Source organism: Hyperolius riggenbachi, chromosome 2 (genome assembly GCF_040937935.1).
Source record: "Hyperolius riggenbachi isolate aHypRig1 chromosome 2, aHypRig1.pri, whole genome shotgun sequence".
In the NCBI taxonomy this organism is placed as follows: Eukaryota; Metazoa; Chordata; class Amphibia; order Anura; family Hyperoliidae; genus Hyperolius; species Hyperolius riggenbachi.
Window position 1 is genome coordinate 101,289,420 of NC_090647.1, and position 19,745 is coordinate 101,309,164.

The window sequence follows — 19,745 nt, forward strand, 5'->3', positions numbered from 1 at the left end:
AATCCCTTCCAGTTCTGACAACATTTTGTCAGAACTGAAATATATCAGTTGCTCTCAGTTATATATCAGTTGCTGTCAGTTACAGCTTAGAGGAGAACTGATGTGTCCATGGTTCCCTATGGCTCAAGTAAACTATGTTACAGTTTAACAGTGTGCTGACCAGGAAGCTGTTATGAGGTAATGGCTATTTTCAAAATGGACAGAGAATTCCCTTGATCACAGTGGACAAACAGGACGCAAGAGAGGAGAAAGAGATTGATGAGTAGACTACACATGAGGTAAGTATGATGTGTGTATGTTTATTTAGACTTTTATTTTCAGTTCAGGTTTTCTTTAACCACTTGAGGACCCACCCTTTAGGACCAGCGCTGTTTGTTGGGATCTGTGCTAGGTGGGCTCTGCAGCCCCCAGCACAGATCAGCAGGCACGCAGAGCGATCAGATTGCCCCCCTTTTTTCCCCCCTATGGGGATGATGTGCAGGGGGGATCTGATCGCTCCTGCCTGCAGGCATGTTGCGGGGGGGGGGGCACCTCAAAGCCCCCCTCCGCGGCGACATTCTCCCCCTCCCTCTCCTATCTGTCTCCTCTGGGGATCGGGGCTGCACAGGACGCTATCCGTCCTGTGCAGCATGGCGGCGATCCCCGGCCGCTGATTGGCCGGGGATCGCCGATCTGCCTTACGGTGCTGCTGAGCAGCAGCAGCGCCGTACAATGTAAAGAAAGCGGATTATTTCCGCTTGTGTTTACATTTAGCCTGCGAGCCGCCATCGGGGGCCCGCAAGCTATTCACGGAGCCCCCCGCCGTGAATTGACAGGAATCAGCCTGCAGCTGGCGACGCAGTACTGCGTCGCTGGTCCTGCAGCTGCCACTTTGCCGACGCACGGTATAAGCGTGCGGTCGGCAAGTGGTTAATTTACCATCACATCAATCAGTGGGTTCATCTTCTACCTCTAAAATGTCACTCTGGCAGAACTGCAGGCTGCCCAGTGTCCTGATTTCCCACTCTAGCGGAGCAGCAGTTGGCCCACCCCTCCAGCTTCCAACTCTAGCGGAGCAGCAGTTGGCCCACCCCTCCGGCTTCCCACTCTAGCGGAGCACCGGTTAGCCCAATGCTCTGGCTTTTTCCTCCAGAGAAAAGGCAGCTAGCACAACAGTTTGGAATAAATAATGAACATTGGCTTTTGACTGCAGGCATGCATTTTCACAAGACTATTGTCATTGGTAACAGTGAAAATATTTTACTTCACATCTGTTCTCTACCACAGCTGCTACATTGGAATAGTACATGGGTGATTCCTTCACAAACAGCTACTTACAGTACCTGAATACAGATACCATCATAAAGCGTTGCTGTGTTAGTAACCCCTGAATGGGGGCAGTACAGAAGAGCTTTCTAATAATTTTAGGCTGATGCAAATTTTTGCAACTTTGCATTGGACCAAACAAATGACTGAGTGGTCAAGTTTTAAGCTGCATACATAATTTAGTTGGAAGAAAAAAAAAAGTTCAACTAGGGAATATATATATATATATATATATATCATATTGTACTAGTGCTTTTAAAGAGGAGCTGTTAGGTATAGGGTCTCAGAGAAAATAAACACATATATCAGTAGCTAAAGATTGGCTGTACTTACATTACATATGCATTTCACTGTCCACGTTTGGATTTCACAGATTTTGTATATAGTATATGCAGAGATAGATGCTCCTGACAGCTCATGGCAGGCTCCATGTTTGTGAAGCCAAATGTGTCGTCATGTCCTGCCTGCTTCTGATCACAGATAAGCTCGTTCTTGAACAACACGGTGTGCAGTGAATATTAATGAGCCATGTGGCTAGGAACAATAGCTGACTCCTGCAGTGTAGTCTGCCCGAGATTTATCAGAGAAGCTCCTGTACCGTCTCATTAGCAGCCGAGGGGAGGGCCCCAGAATGCTTTGCAGTTTAGCTGCGGCTTGCGTCTTTATGGGTCTATAACAGACTTTAAGATAAGCACACATCAAAGGTAACTGAAATGTTTATCTTCACTAATGGCTTTTGAGCTTCCTTCTAAACTGTTTAACACAGGAGAATAGAGGTTTAAATTAGCTTCTGCAGCCTGACAGTTACTCTTTAAGGTGATTTTTTAAAAACTTTAGTGTGAACAAGCCCTGAATGTCTACTGCAAAGCAAGGTTGCCAGCAGGGTTGAATTCGGACATTTCACTAGATAAGACTTGCTGTACTTAGGGGAGAACAGCACAGGTTGTGGGGGTGGGACGGGGTACAGGTCCATTACTGTTCAGACTGGGTTTTTGACTGCTGCGGTTTACATATTTGACAGTTTAACTGCCTTAGTGTGCCAGCCTGCTGCCGCCCCTTGCTTCCTGGTGCCCTAGCCTAGGCCATGGCCTTTTACAGCCTTGCCTCAAATCAGACCATGGTCGTCAGGCTTGCTGGAAAGAAAAAGACACACCCAATGCATGGAAATTCTTTTATTAACAGGATTATTAAGTAGCAAAATACTTATCATAAAATAAGCATGGACAGAAATCATGAAACATACAAATTAAGTGCTTCTTTTACTTAAAAGCTCAACAAGATTAATTTAGGAGTTACACAGAGCAACCCATAAACAACTAAAATCTGGTCCCTTGTAGTTTGTCATTTTGTAAACAAAGAAAACATAGCAGCAATGCAATGGTGTCAGAATGAGAAAGAAACCTTACAAACCGCACACTGGTCCATAATAAGCTGAGACACTGATTCATCTCCCAAGGAAATACAGTGACAATTCCCTTCATGTTCAGCGTTTGAGTGTACTAAGATCACCCCAGCTGTGACTCGCAGAGCTCATCCAATACTTTGCTTATGGGCAAATGCTGGCAGGCTGCATCACTTCTCTGTCCATAGCTCCACCCATTTCCTGCAGCAATTACACAGAGATTGGCCCTTTGTACTGGAAAACACCAGGGGCTTGATTCACAAACCTGTGCTAAACAGCACGTGAAGTGCCATGCGGACTTTTGCACATGCAAGTCTCACGATCACGGACATTTGCACGCAATAACGCTGTTAATAAAATTCAGCAGTATCGCGCGCAAATGTCCGATCGTGGGACTTTGCGCGCGCAAAAGTCTGCGAGCGGCACTTCACGTGCTAACTGTTAACACGGCTTTGTGAATCAAGCCCCACATGTCAAAGCCATTACTAAAACCTCTGCAACCCACTTTTACATGAATGTGGTAATACACAAGAGGTATTGAGCCATCCTATTTCCTGTTGACATGTAGAGTGTTGGCCATTAGAAAGGCGTACCTATTAGTCAGCAGCCGGGAGATTTGGGCGCAGGATAAAGCCAATAAACAGCTTACCCTGCTCCTGCACAAGTCCCGGCTGCGCTAATTACTAGTCCCCCTTCAGGACGCCATGGATAGTAGGGAAATATATAATTCAGCTTCCAGCAGCTGAAATAGTGTTTTTGTAGTAATTTGTGCTCCGTCTTGACGGCGCCCAAATTACTCAGTGAGCGCCACTATAGCTGTAATTCCCATTACAGCCTATGGTGGCGCTGGTTGCGCCCAAATCGCCTGCATTGATTTTACAGCACCCCACCTATTGAAGAGATTACATTTACACAACGACTCATTTGAGAAAGCTTGGTGACAAAACAGACTAGGCACTTGCTTGAGGTTTATGGCTGGAAGGCTACACCCAATAATGCAGCATACTCAATACTCCTGGGAACATTACATGATTCTTTGGGCAGGTCACTCATGCATCATTTCTAACAGAACTCTACACACTCGGGGGGGGGGGGGGGGAGCCAGCTAAGAATTGCTATTTTTTTTATACAGACACCTAGGATTTTTACATGTAGAATAGGATTGTTCTGGTTAATTAACACACTTGGAGAATATGGATTATTAAGTTCATCTGCTAATACATTTACAAGTTAAAGACTTAAAAGCCCAGCGCATAGTACAGCCATATATCACGTGTGTAAAGACAAGTCCAAATATGTTTTTACTTTCATTATACTAAAGAACGAGCTGGCTGCCTCAATTCTCGACTTTCTATAAAGAGGAGTCTTTGTAGCTGATGTGGGAACTCCCTTTGAGGTACCTTTAGATCGTACATGTCAAACTGGTCCAGTTTCTCCACTTAGCATTGTTTGGCTTACTCTAGACCAATAGCCATATGGGGAAGGGAGGGTGGAAACACTAGACACCAGGGAACTGTATAGGGGAGGGAGGGGGATAATTAGACACCAGATAACTGTTTAGGGTTGCAAGGGAGGACCACTAGACACCAGGAAACTAGGGGTGGGAGGTGAACCATTAGACACCAGGGAACTGTGTTGGGAAAGGGAGGGGGGGCACTACTCCACTTAACTGTATAGGGGAGGAAGGGATCTTCTTATAATCAAGCTTTATTTGGAAGTACCAGTAGCCACAGCAGAAGCTCCTGATGTATGTCTATGAAAAGTGTAGACCAGCAAAGTCTATTGGACAACAGGCATGGTCAATGAGTTGCAAATATTTCAAGCTGCTGTAGAACTATTCTTCCAAGTAGACCAAACAAATCCCACTTCATTTTCATTTGATTGGTCAATTTTCAAGCAGGGAAGTAGGTGTTAAAAGGTAAAGCAAGGAACAGGAGAGATAACAATAGATGCCAGGTACTTTCTGAGGTCCCTTTTACACTTACCCAGTCGCGGTACTATACCCCACCACAGACCGTCATAGTGGCCATTAAAGTCAGAGATGACTGCAATGGCCATAGCAGAAGTAACGCACAAGCTTTGGTTAGTTCAATCTGTGACTCCCAGAAGTGCACCAGAAGTCGTGTGTTCATCTTTTTTCTCCAAACATGTACAAATGGACAGCACTCCTATGTGCAGAAGAACAGTTGATGTGCCAAAGTCTCGCAGCACTCCTGACTCCAAAATTAGATTTGTAAAAAAGTGAAGCCCGGCAGCAACTGGATGCATCAATGTTCTTTTATTGTTACATAGACTCCAAAGACATCCTATGCTTAGGATTGATACATCCAGATGGTGCCGGTCTTCACTTTCTACATCTTTTTTTTCTCCAGTCGCACGTTGGTTAAACCGCGTGGTGCTTTTTTTTGGGGGGGGGGGGGGGGGGAGTTCTAGGCACCTCTGGACATGCAGGGAGCGAAGCTAAACTTGGATGGGACCATTTCCACAAAAAGTGCAGTGACCAGACACCGCCCCTCCCCCCACAGAGGTGACCAGAGACAACCCCCCCAACAGAGGTGGCCAGAGAGCACTAACCTACAGCTATTTTCTAGCCTGGAATCTGTACCCTGCATTTGTAATTTATACCTTTTAACCGTTTCTGACCTTCAAAAGTTATCAGCTGCGAATGTGAACACTCCCTCCAGCCAGCTGTCTGAATCGCCTATTAGAATGGATCAGGAGATAGAGAATACAGGTCAATATCTTAAATGACAAACAGATGTAACTTTTCTTTTTATCATTGCTTACAGGGCAGGGGTGTGACAAAAGCTTCAGAAAAGCAATTAAAACTCACTTCAGACCGGTTTCCACTAGCGCCAAATACACCACGAATCTGCACCGAATCAGCAGATTTTCCCAGTTTATGACAGTATAAGAAAAGTATGAACAGTATGAAGGATGAATTATAATAACTGGTATTTTGTAGTAGATCCCAACTCTTGTGGATTGTCCATAACATTTTTTTGCATTCATTATTATAAGAAACCTGCCAGGTTGGGTTTAGCAGAGCTGACTTCCTGTGCTAATGTCAGATACTGCTTAGCTGGGCGGAAAAGTATGAGCTGTTCAACTCCTTTCCTAATGCCATCTTCACCAACAGGAACCAGCTAGGGAAGAGTGGGTGACGTGCACATAGCTGAGTACTCATGGTTCCAAGCATGCATCTGAGCAAGTGTCTTTCTGTAGGTAAAGTGGTGACCACAGCCTAGGAAAAATAAAATTAAGGCTTAAAGGAAATCTTAAGTGACCTAAGTAAGTTAGGAAATAAGTGGACTCAAAACTTCCTCTCTGCTCTAAAAGATAAGTAACAGCATAACGTTTAGCAAAACATTTCTTTGCTGCAGCTGATACAAATCCTGAAATAAATCTGCACTGTTTCTACTTCCTGCTTTCATGGAAGCAGCCATATTATTTAACATCCTGCACTTTCAAATGAGCTTATCTGCCGTGGCAGTCAGGTGACAGTGGAGAGATCAAATTACAACTTGTGATTAGTTGCAGATGAGGGAAGGGGGATTAGACAGGCTAAAATCTCAAAATTCATAGAGGGTGCATTTCTCTAAGTTTTTCTTCTGTCCTGTGCAAGAGTTCAGGTCCACTCTAACTTACCTGGGGGCGGGGGTGCTAGAGGGAGGGGTGGTTATCTTTTTCTGTTGGAAATCTATGTAGTGACTGTAGATCCCCTTTCAGTGCCCTTTCCTACTCACATGCTAAGAAAAGGTAAATGAGCTCCAATATATTTTAAAGCAAAGTATACATGTGACTTTTTTATATTATTATTAAAATGTAAATTTACTTTTGAGACATTCCTCACACGTTTTAAATAAATACTTCCTTAGCAATAACACAGTCTGCATTACTTGTTTTGCCCAGTTAGTATTTTCCATACAGCAGAGGCGGGGCCACTGCTTATACGGCCCATTGTCACTCGGGCCGAATGCAGCTCAAATCTGTACTGAATTGGCGGTGATTCTTTGCCGTCCAAATCGCACTGTGGCATGGCTAAGCGATCTGGATGCGTGCTGGCATCACTTCATGCCCCAGCGTGCGCCATGCAAGATGGCTGGAAACAGGCCAATAATGAATGACAACAATGCAACCCTTCTCGGTCTCCTCTTACTGCTGTACGAAAACATTCAGTCAGAAGCGGTTTATCTACTCCCAGAAGCCCATGCACCACATGTCCTATGCACTTTGAAAGAGGGCAAGAAATCTACTAGACTCGAGTCATCGGCTTTGTGTTTTCTTTTGTAGCTATTTTTGCTAATAATCAAAATAGTACGTGCTAATTAAATGTGCATATGGGGTGGGTAGATCTCATTTCAAGCCGGCCATACACCGTTAAATCTTTACAGTTGATATTCGGGCCGATTCAATCATTTGATTGAATGTATCAGCTAAAAAAAAAAAGGATGCCCTAACAGGCCAGTCTGATCAACCGATCTATGTGTTTACGGCCAAAACGGATGGAATTGGTTAATTTACCGGACGGATTATATCAATCAGCAAACAGCCTCTTTATACATAACGCTGACAAGGGGACTATGCTGAGACTGTAGCAAAATCTGCTGTATGCCTGGTACACACAGTGCAATTTTCCAGTAAAATCGGCAAGGTTTTTTTTTGGTGTTCGATTGAGACAAACAAGTTTGATCTGCTTCAGATCAAGAGAGGGATTTATTTTGTGCAGTACTGATCTCAAAATCCATCCCTTTCTTTATCGAACATGTTGGAATGACCGCAAACTTCCCATCAATCTGATGGGAAAATTGTATTGTGTGTAACAGCCCTTAAAGAGACACTGAAGCGAGAATAATTCTCGCTCCAGAGCTCATAGTTAGCAGGGGCACGTGTGCCCCTGCTAAAACGCCGCTATCCCGCGGCTAAACGGGTGTCCCTTCACCCCCAACCCCCCCCCTGCAAAATCAACGACCAAATTGGTCGTAGATTTTGCTGCTCCTAGAGGCAGGGCTAACGGCTGCAGCCCTGCCTCTAGTCGCGTCTATCAGCGGCGCATTGCCGCCTCTCTGTGAAGGAAGGCTGAGAGGGGCGGAGATACGCGCTGACAGACGCGCGTAGGGCAGGGCTGCGGCGGTTAGCCCTGCCTCAACCAGGAAGAGATCCCCGGCTGCTCGGAGGGGATTTGTGAGGTGAGGGACCCCCGTTTAGCGTCGCAATGGCGGCGGTTTAGCAGGGGCACAGGTGCCCCTGCTAACTATGAGCTCTGAAGCGAGATTTAGTCTCTTTAAGGGCTGTTACACACAATACAATTTTCCCATCAGATTGATGGGAAGTTTGCGGTCCCCCGCCCCTCTCAGCCTTCTTCACTGAGAGGGGCGGGGAGAGGTGGAGATCCGCCCCTGAGACGCGTGTAGAGGCAGGGCTGCAGCTCAAAGCTCCGCCTCACACGGAAGAGTAGAAGGCAAGAAAGTCGTGGATTTTTCAGGGGAGAGGGAGGGCGAGTTAGGGGGGATTTAGATAGGTTACAGCGGCGGTTTAAATAGGGCTAATATGTTAAAGAGGATTTTGTTATTAAAAAAAAAACGTATTTTTAAGAGACTTCAGTGTCTCTAATGTGAACTATCTGTATTATTGACTAGTATTTGTATTAAAGCATTCAGTAAAGAACATGTACAATTTAAACTGTTGCTTTAAAGTGGACCTGAACTCAGAACTTCCTCTCTGCTTTAAAAGATAAGCAACAGCAGAATAACCTTTAAAGCAGTAGGATCAGCCATACTATGCCAGGGGAAAAAAAACAATACATATATAAGTAGATAAATACTTGATCTACTTACGTAACATGTATTGTACTGTCCACGTTTTGATTTCAGTGAATTTTATATAGTAAATGAAGAGCATTCTGTTCCTGGTGGGGGCCATGTCTTTTGCCCACAGCTGAGGCTAAATACTGATGTCATTTTTCCCTTAACTTTTTTTCTTTTCTCCTCCAATCGCTGAGTCACCTTAGCCTTGCTTGTAAACACGAGTAAGCAGGGGGTCGTGTTTCAGATAAGCAGCTAGGCAGGGAAATAAAGAAAAGAGGAGGAATGTATTATAGATAAAAGGAACCCCCAGCATGCAACTGCTTGGCACTGACTACTAGAGGGCCAGTGCTCCTTAAGTATGTGATAACTCCAAATCATAACAGCAGAAAAAGTTTTGAAAGTTTTGAATGCAGGATTAGCATCTTTATCACTTCATACACTCAGACCAGTTGCTGTTGAAATTTGATTTTTATGGTGACAATCCCTCTTTAAAGAAAAAGAAATGTGTTACAGCTGATACAAATCCTGCAATAAATCTACAGTGTGTCCACTTCCTGCTCTCATGGAAGCAGACATAGGGTTAACATCGTGCTTACAAATTAGCTGTTCTGCCTTGGCAGCCAGCTGACACAGCTATGAGATCACACTACAACTTGTGATTAGTCACAGATGAGGGGGAATGAGGCCTGGAACCTACTAGAGCGTTTTTTTTGAGCATTTAGGAAGCGCTCTGCCAGTGTAAATAAATGTAACAAATTCCACAGTAGCGATTGCGATGAGCAAAATCGCTGTCGCAGGACATGCAGCATTTTGGGAGCGTTTGCGCTTCAATGTTCAAAGTATTGAAACGCAGGCAAATCGCTCATGAATCGCTACACATAGCAATTTGTGTGCGATTTTAAATTACTGCTCACTGTAAAAAAATGTTTTAAATAAACTGAAAGGACCAATCAGAATTAAAATGGCCAATCACAAAGCTCTATCACAACCGCTGGCAAATAGATTACACTTTTTAAAAATCGCTACCAAAATCACTGGAAACCGCTCATGGAAACGCTTATAAAGCGCTAATTAAACATGCAAACAATTGTAGTGGGTTCCAGGCCTTAGATGGGCTAAACTCTCTAAATACATACAGGAAGCATTTCTCTATGTTTTCCCTCTGCCCTGTGCAAGAGTTCAGGTCCACTTTATGAGAACACTGCAGTCAGCCTCACCCTGCCTGCAATGCCGTGAATGCAGATTCTTTGCAATAAGCTCATGGCAAATACTAAAACAATCTACATAGGTAAAGTGTGGTCATTAAGAAGTCATAAGTCTTTATGTACGTTATTTTGCCGTTTTGATTTCATGCTCCTATAAATAAAATCTCTTCCTTATAATGTCATTTTAATCGCCATTATTTTAAAACGTATAAATCAGGAAACTCCTGAAAGCGAGGCTGGGGAGATGAAATGCAGTAACCGTGATTAAATTAGCTGCCATCATGTATCAAACGTTAGCGGACTGTTCGGCCGTAAGACTTTCCTGTGCAGACACGGCACAAAATCAACACTGCAGTAAAAACAAGAGCAAACACTATGGGTTCAGCAAGGGTTAAAACTAGCAGAGCCCTGAAAATGTCCTCAGAAGGGGGCGCCACTTACAGAATTCAGAGAACAGAACTCAATATAGAGCAAAAAAAAACCCTCTGCATCCAACTCCAGGAGGAAAATAATCCGCACACTGAAAAGAGTTTGTCCAAACAGGGAGAAGGAGGAGTTGTGATGAGCTGAGGGCTCATAAGACTTCCAGTCAGTATAGCAAGAAGTGACAGGCTCTCCTCTTCATGGACTGTAAGAGAAAACCGTATCTACTGCACTCCAGAGTCCGCAGAGTCTTCTCCTCTGTGTGACTGGTCTCAAGGTCTGTCCGCAGAACATCATCAAGATACCACTGGTGTCATGTCCCACAACTGTTAGAGGAGAAGAAGATTATTATTATTTAGTACTTATAAAGCATCAACATCTTCCACAGCGGCAGTGCTGTACATAGTATACGGTCTTTCACTTAACTGTGCCTCAGAGGAGCTCACAATCTTATCCCTACCATAGTCCTATGTCTGTATGTATCATGTAGTGCATGTATCGTAGTCTAGGGCCAATTTAGAGGGAAGCCAATTAACTTAGGAGTATAATTTTTTATGCTTTTGGGATCATGTGGGAGGAAACTGGAGTGCCCGGAGGAACCCATGCAGAAATGGGGAGAACAAACTCTGTGCAGATAGCTCCCCGGGTGGGATTCGAACCAGAGACCCAGAGCTGCACCGCAAGAGTTCTAACCACTACGCCATTGTGATGCCCAGAAGAAAAGTGCCCCAAATGGGTACTCTTACTTCAGTAGAGGAGAGCCTCTGGATAATCCAGAGGCTTCCCTGGTCCCCCTCGCCATTACAGTGCTGGAACCCCCACAGAGCTTGTCAGCAAAGGCTTGTCCCTGGAACTCGGCCACGCTACACAGTAGCACGGAGCTGAACGCGCTTGGCTATTTCTGCTGACCCTAAGCAGCGGCTCCTTGCTTCTGCACAGGCAAAAGCTGTCCTGCGAATGCGCTCATTGGTGTACGGGAGCTCGGCCGCGAACCTGAGGATGTCAGCGCTAGATCGGTGGTTGGGAGGAGGACGTGAGAATCCTCTGGGAGGATCCAGGTGCTTCTTTCTACTGACTTAAGTATCTAATTTTTTGACCTGTGAATCTCACAGGTTTCCTTTAAAGTGTACTGGAGGCGACATGTGACATGATGAGATAGGCATGTACAGTGGCAAGCATCCAAATAACTAGTCTGTTTACCTTTTCTTCTTTTTCTGCCTGAAAGAGTAAACCTTTGGATATGCATGTGATAGTTCCTCTCCAGTCTGGGCTTAGTTGGACTATAGTGCAACTCTCACTGATAAGGAATTACAGTACATTCATATAGCTCCATACACATGTTCAACCAGTGTCACTCAAAACGAATAAGTAATTGCACGATGGCAAAAAAAAACGTTAAACAAAGTGTCCCAATGACAGTAAAAGAAAGCAATTAGAATTATCATGGTGTAGCCTGGGTAAACATGGGGTATGCTTACTTTTTCATGTAACATTACAATAAATCCATGATACACTTACCCATGCTGAAATCCATAAAAGACTATAATACTGACCTTCAGGACCTTATCTGTTCCAGATGTCAATAACCAGACCCTCGTCGGATCGAAGTGCACATGAATTATGTTGTGTTTGCTGTCATGGAAGGAAGCAGTTGGAGCGCGTCTGAAAAGGAGGGGGGAAAAAATGAATGAATGCACTTCTTGTATGGAGAAAATACACTGTAACATATGACAATCATCGTGTATTGATCATGTGAGTATCTACAAAGTGCAGCCTCTGTTCTATAGGCAGCCATACACTGGTCGATTATGCCAGCAGATAGATCCCTCTGTGATCGAATCTGGTCAAAGTGGGATCTATTGGCTGCCTACACCGCAAACAGATTTTGAATCGATTTCACTATAAAACCAATTCACAATCTGTGGAGCTGCCGCCGCCGTCCCCTGCATACATTACCTGATCCGGCCGGGGTGAGTCCCCCGGTCTCTGCTGCCTCTACTCCGCTCTGGGCTCCAGCTTCACTTTACTTTCAGTCGGGGGAAGTTTAAACAGTAGAGGGCGCTCTACTGTTTAAACTTCCCCCGACAGGAAGTGAGCCCAGCGAGGAGAAGGGACCGCGGGGACACACGCCGGCGGAACACGTAATGTATTGCCGCTAGAGTCAGTCGTCGGACATTCGAACGCCGCTATCAACACACTCCCGACCTGGCGGCGATCAAGCGAAATTTTTCACGCGGAAAGATCGATCGTTTTCAGGTGGAAATCGGTCGGTCAGTGTTTGCGCATCGATTTCACAGCAGATTCGATCACTGTGATTGAATCTGCTGTGAAATCGATGCGCAAACGCTGTCTATCGGCAGTAAATCGGGCAAGTGTATGGGCACCTTTAGTGAGAGTAAAGGTTTAATAAGTGAGGGTTTTGCTATTTGTATGGACTTCTCTAGTCATCACTGAATAATAGTGTGTAATGTGGGTCAGGAACTTTATGGCAATTTAACAGGAAAAGACAGATTTGTCACACACAAGCTGGGGGTTTATCACACAGCCAGGAAGCCACATTTGGAGGTTACTGTTGGGCAATCCGCTTTGGCCGAGCGGATCTATTAAAAGATCTCATCATACAGGAGCTCTGTGCATTCAGGTAAGTATCCCTCTGCTATGCGCAGCATTGACTGACAGAGCAGTGCGTATGATTATTAGTCACTTTCACTGATTAATACTACAGTGACAACCAAGTTCCAGTAAAAAGCTAAATGCTTCAGCCAAGACAAAATGTATTTCTGGTAATTAGAGAGATTCCTTTTCACTCCAGTTATGGACAAGAAGTTCATGGAATCTCTTTAATAAGGTCAAAGAGTCAAGGAAGTCCATGAAAAATCCCGCTGCACCAAATGATGGGATATAATCAAAAAAGACCTTTATTTATAATCCAGCATCAAAGTTACAGATGAAAGCTCACACGTATTGGAGCAACGGCTCCTTAATCATAGCTATGCCGTTGCTCCGATACGCGTGAGCTTTCATCTGTAACTTTGATGCTGGATTATAAATAAAGGTCTTTTTTTTTTTTTTTACTATATCCCATCATTTGGTGCAGCGGGATTTTTCCTGGACTTCCTTGATATTTTGGCTTCTACTTCCTGGCTCCCATATGTGCAAAGACCATGAGTGTAGCAGCCTCTTCTTCAGTCAAGGTCAAAGAGTGTAATAATGATCTGACAGATGTTGCTGTCTAACTCATTATTGCAGTTTCCCTTACATTCAGTCACTGGTAACACGACAGCAAGAGGAAATCTCTCCCGGACTAGGAAAGGCTGGGACTGTGCTAGGACTTGAAGGGCTGGGGCGGTGTTAGGACTTGAGCTAATGCTAGGAATACACTGCATGTTTTGTACCGTGTAATCGAGGCGCTGGATCGATTTTAGTGCGTCCCCACTCGTCCCTGCGGGCGCTTCTTATCTTCTCCTCGTTTTCTTCCATTGTCCTGCCCACGGTATCGAGCGTGGAATCGATCCGGCGGCTGATTGGACACGTCAGATTTTATCAATCAAGCCATCAGCGGCTCGATTACACGGTACAAAAACGGTTATGCTAGGACTTGAAGGGCTGGTGCGGTGTTAGGACTTGAGCTAAGGCTATGCTAGAACGTAATGGGGTGGGGTGGAGCGGTGCTAGGACTTGAGCTGGGGCTATGCTTTGACTTGAAGAATTGGGAATGTGCAATAATTTGAAGAGCAGGGGCTAGGAGTTGAGGACAAATATTTAGACTGTCCTAGTAACACAATCTCCGTCTGTGGAATACTCCACCCTCCCACCAGAACGGTTATTTTGCCCATACAGATAGTTGGGATTGGGCGCGGTCACGTCTGAACACTTACTGCTCGTCTGTGATGGTGTCGTAGCAGCTGTCACACACACGTACTTCAAACTCAAAACCCATGAGAGGAATGGTGGACCGTCTGGAGCTACATTTTCCACATACTGCTTTCCCACATTTCCTGCAATGGTGCTGACAGAACAAAACACAAAATCCACAGTCATATCAAGTTTTCAAGCTCATCATAGAACCATAGAGGTCGGCACTGCTAAAAGCGGGAGGAGAGTCGGATTATAAAAAGTCATAGAAAAATCAATTCAGCATTGATTTAAATATATATAAATCCTTTCTCCACCAATAATTAATAATGACACATTCAGGAGTATGTACGGTACCTTTTTAAACCTGCAGGCCCCTAGTGACCCATGAAGACTAGGAGGAAGTAGATTTTAATGCGATCACAATTTTGGAGGGACTTATGATTGCGATTTTGGAACGATTTTTGACATGATTGAGATTTTTGAGCAATTGCGTTATTCATATAGAAGTGAGCTCACAATGGATGCTCACCCAGGATGAATATAAAGAAAAGTATTTACAAGACAAGATAAAAAAACAACATTTATATTGCGCTTTTCTTTTGGCGGACTTAAAGCGCCAGAGCAGCAGCCACTAGGGCGCGCTCTATAGGCAGTAGCAGTGTTAGAGAGACTTGCCATGGTCCCTGGCTTCAGACACAGGAAGAGGTGTTACAGGTACAGCACATTTATTGTGAGATAATATATAGAGGTTTTTTTTTTAAAATAAAATATAGTTTCACCCAGAAAGAGATCAGCTAAGAATGAAATGTTTACTTTAAGAGCTTTGTATTTTTCAAAACGGTTCTCTGGTGCCATCTTATGGCCATTTTTATGTACTGCTAGTTGCACATGATTTTTCAGTCACTGTTGTAAAAGGTTTAGTAGGGACAACTTGATTAAGGACAACTGAAGTGAGAAGGATTTGGAGGCTGCCATATTAATTTCCTTTTAAACGACGTCAGTTGCCTGGTAGTCCTACTGATCTATTTGGTTGCAGTAGTATTTTAATGCACCAGGAACAAGCATGCAGCTAATCTTGTCAGATCTGACAATGTCAGAAACACCTGATCTGCTGCATGCTTGTTCAGGTGCTATGGCCAAAATGATTAGAGGCAGAGCTGCCAGGTAACTGGTGTTGCTTAAAAGGAAATAAATATGGAAGCCTCCTTATACCTCTCACTACAGTTGTGCTTTAAAGGCTAATGAACCCTTCTTTACCTTGTCTGATCTCCTCAGTTATTCCTTTAAGCTTGTAAGGGTAAGGCTCTCTACCAGGCATACGAGAGGAACCGGCGCGGGAGACGTGGGCGCAGGATACAGCCGGTATATGGCTGATCTTGCTGCTGCTCCCAGCAGTGTTAAATACTATTCCCCCTCCAGGCCGCCATGGATGGTGGGGAGTGAAATAATTTGGCTTCCAGCAATGGCTGGAAGCCGAATTATTGTGTTTTAAAAGTAACTTCAGCTCTGTCTTCTGACGGCTCCGAAGTTACTCCCTGTGCACCCAAGTCTCCTGCGCTGGATTCACTGTGTTCGCTTTACCAGATTGTTTCTGTCTACTATTGTAAATTTTCATTATTCAGCTATCTGTATAAAGCTGGTCAAACACTTTTCTATGTATGTAATAGATTAGATGTTGGATTTGATAAAAAAATCATTTTCATGGTGTAGGTTTATGCTTTTCATGGGGTGTTTTATGCCCCTTGTCGAGTTATCATAAGTGATAAAGTAAATTATCTTTAAAGTTTATGCCAATATCATTGGAGCTGTTAAGCAATCCGAGGCCTGTAACCCACAACAAATCGCTAGCGCAATCACTAGCGTTTTTAATTAGTGTTTAGTATGCAATTTCATGAGCGTTTTCTGAAAATTTTGGTAGCGATTTTAAAAAAGTGTAAGCTTTTTGCAGCGATTATGATTTGCAATTAGCGATTTTATTTCTGATTGGTCCTTTCAATTTATTTTAATTTTTTTTTTTTTTACAGTGTGCAGTAATTTAAAAACGCACACAAATCGCTACAGGTAGCGATACTTTACGTTAAAGCACAAACGCTTCCAAAATGCTGCATGTTCTGCGATTGCGATTTTGCTCATCACAATTGCTACTGTGGAATTTGTTACATTTCGCTACCGATTTAAAGCGCTCCCTAAACGCTCAAAAAAAGCTCTCTAGTGGGCAGGGCTGTGGAGTCAGTACAAAAATCTTCCAACTCAGACTCTAGTTTATGAAACCACAGACTCCAAATCCCACTCCAGGTACCCAAATTTGCTCCGACTTCTCGACTCCGACTCCAAAGCCCTGCTAGTGGGTTCAAGGCCTAATTCTCCATTTATCACTGGGCTGGTTTAAATAGCATGATACCCACAGCTGGCAAGAGAGAATTGTTGAAGGGAACTTGAAGTGAGAGGAATATGGAGGCAGACATATTTATCTGCTTTTAAACAATACCACTTGCCCAGCAGTCCTGCTGATCCCCTGCCGCTAATACTTTTAGTCACAAGCATGCAGATCAGGTGCTTTGACTAAAGTCTGACTGGATTAGCTCATGCTTGTTTCAGGTATGTGATTCAGACACTGCAACCCAAGAGATCATCAGGATGCCAGGCAACTAGTATGGTTTAAAACAATATAAATATGGTAGCCTTCAGATACCCTCTCATTTTAGCTTCCCTTTATAACATGTGAAGAGAACTTCTGAAGGGCATCATTTTTACAAGATATGAATTACAAATGCTTCCAGTGACTAATCCAATGACATTTTATAGAACATTTATATGAATCTTAATAAAACAACTGTTTGGTTCAATTACCAGGAAAAAATGTTCTGCTGTTTGACTGCAGAGTAAACGTCTCAGCTAGATCTATCATAACAGTGTAATAAATAACATCTTCCTGATAAAATACCAGAAATCAAGCTGCACCAGCTCTGCTGACAGCAGTGCAATTACAAGCCTACTTCAATGTCCTGAAATAAATGTATGCAAAGCTATATATAAAGTACAATAATACATTCTTGTAGAAGACAAAGTGGCTACTCTTGTTTCCAATGTAGAAAAGGAATATTCCATCCTCCTCGCCCCAATATCATTAAAGTGTTGGTATACTCATATTTATGTGGTTATAATGTTATAAAATGAGGCTTGCAACAATTATTATTACTTAGTATTTACAGTGCTGGGCGTAATGGAAAAAGTTACGCTTACGGATCATTACGCGTAATTTTACGCTATTACGCATTACGGAATTACGCTTACGGCGTAGACATTGAATTACGGTACATGTCTGTAATTACGCATAGCCCTTACGCAATTACACGTAAGAATACCGTAATTCAGGTTGTTACGTTATAGGCTTACGCGTAAAATCCTACTAGCAATTAATGCGTAAGGTCATGCTGCCAAGCGGAAAAGTTGACGCATGGATCAATGTTAGGTAGCCGCCGACTTTAAGTGTTAATAGCAAAGCCCCCTTAATTGCTAAGAGCCTCAAATTTGGAGAATATATTAAGGAGATCAGAAGGAATAAGAGGAATTTTTTTTTTTTAAAAAAGACCTTATAGTTTTTGAGAAAATCGATGTTAAAGTTTCAAAGAAAAAATATATACATTTAAAAACCCGCCGACTTTAACGGTTAATAGCAAAGCCTGCTTAAAATTTAGGAACACCAAATTCACAGGGTATATTAAGGGGATCAGTGGGAATAAGAGGAAAAATTTTTTTTTCAAAAAGACCTTATAGTTTTTGAGAAATCGATTTTTAAGTTTCAAGGGCAAAAATGTCTTCTAAAAAGAGACTCCGTAACAAAAATTGCATCCTGTTTTTTATCATCCTACAAGTTCCAAAAGCTATTCTAATGTGTTCTGGCTTACTGCAGCACGTTCTACTATCACCATCTCTGTAATAAATCAACTTATCTCTCTCTTGTCAGACTTGTCAGCCTGTGTCTGGAAGGCTGCCAAGTTCTTCAGTGTTGTGGTTCTGTGATGCATCTCCCCCCTCCAGGCCCCTCTGCACAATGCCTGTTAGATTATGGCAGGTTCTCTCTGCTCTATTATCTTTTACAATCTGGATAAATCCTCCTCTGAGCTGGCTGGGCTTTTACATACTGAGGAATTACATACAGGAAGAGCTGTCTGCACTCTGCAGGAAGAAAAAGCCTGACACTTCAGTGGAAGATAGCTGCAGGGGGAAAGAAACACACAAATGATCTCTTGAGATTAAAAAGGAAGGCTGTATACAGCCTGCTTGTGTATGAATGTATTTTCTATGTGTGGACATACTGTACATCAACCTACTTCCTGTTTTGGTGGCCATTTTGTTTGTTTATAAACAAACTTTTTAAAACTGTTTTTAACCACTTTTAATGCGGCGAGGAGCGGCGAAATTGTGACAGAGGGTAATAGGAGATGTCCCCTAACGCACTGGTATGTTTACTTTTGTGCGATTTTAACAATACAGATTCTCTTTAAATGCGGAAAATGTCAGTTTTTTTTGCACAGGTAACAATAGTGTTTTATTTTCATAAATTCCCCCAAGTGGGAAGAGTTTTACTTACTTCGTTCTGAGTGTGGGAAATATTAAAAAAAAACGACGTGGGGTCCCCCCTCCCAGACCTCTTTAACCCCTTGTCCCCCATGCAGACTGGGATAGCCAGAATGCGGAGCACCGGCCGCGTGGGGCTCCGCACCCTGACTATACCAGCCCGCATGGTCCATGGATTGGGGGGTCTCGGAAGGGGAGGGGCAGCCAAGCTTTCCCCTCCCCCTCCGAGCCCTTGTCCAATCCAAGGACAAGGGGCTCTTCTCCACCTCCGATGGGCGGTGGAGGTGGAGGCCGCGATTTCCTGGGGGGGGGGTTCATGGTGGCATCTGGGAGTATAGAGGTACTTGTACCCCTTACCCATTTCCTTTAAGAGTTAAAAGTAAATAAACACACAAACACATAGAAAAAGTGTTTTAATTGAACAAAAAACATAACCACGAAAAAAGTCCTTTAATATTCTTAATTAACCATTAATACTTACCTGTCCCTTTAAAAGCCAGTTCCCACGCAATATCCTCGGAAAATATACTAATCAGTTACAATGTAACAACTTTGTTACTTTGTAACACCACCGCACCCGACGTCACTCGCCGCTCACCCGCCGGCCGCCGCATACACTCTAAGTCCCCGCCGGCTCCCGCCGTCCACTCCGCCCACACCTGTCACCCATATACATGCTGGCACCCATGGGTGCCAGCATGTATATAGGTGACATGTGGGAGAGGCGGGGAGGGCAGCGGAGCCGGCGGGGACTTAGCGTCCTAAACCCGACAGAGCTCTGAGCTATATAGCTCAGAGCTCTCGAAAGCATCTTTGTATTTGGGCTCCAAGGAGCCCCACTGGTCCTTAGCAGACCAATGGGGTTCCTTCTGATTTGAAGGAACCCCATTGGTCTGCTAAGGACCAATGGGGCTCCTTGGAGCCCAAATACAAAAATGCTTTCGAGAGCTCTGAGCTATATAGCTCAGAGCTCTGTCGGGTTTAGGACGCTAAGTCCCCGCCGGCTCCGCTGCCCTCCCCGCCTCTCCCACATGTCACCTATATACATGCTGGCACCCATGGGTGCCAGCATGTATATGGGTGACAGGTGTGGGCGGAGTGGACGGCGGGAGCCGGCGGGGACTTAGAGTGTATGCGGCGGCCGGCGGGTGAGCGGCGAGTGAC

At 44.0% G+C, this 19,745-nt stretch overlaps 1 protein-coding gene across 1 annotated transcript in view; it reads right to left on the reverse strand.

Annotated features, from left to right (window-relative positions):
- Nucleotides 1–8,963: 8,963 nt before the first annotated feature.
- Nucleotides 8,964–19,745, reverse strand: part of WDFY2 (WD repeat and FYVE domain containing 2) — a 107,344-nt gene continuing 96,562 nt past the window's right edge. The window contains exons 10-12 of the mRNA XM_068267127.1: nt 14,021–14,151; nt 11,696–11,804; nt 8,964–10,468 (exon numbers count right to left, since the gene is read on the reverse strand). Of these exons, the coding sequence (XP_068123228.1) occupies nt 10,439–10,468; nt 11,696–11,804; nt 14,021–14,151 (270 nt within the window). The 3' untranslated portion in view covers nt 8,964–10,438. The remainder of the gene's footprint in view (nt 10,469–11,695; nt 11,805–14,020; nt 14,152–19,745) is intronic.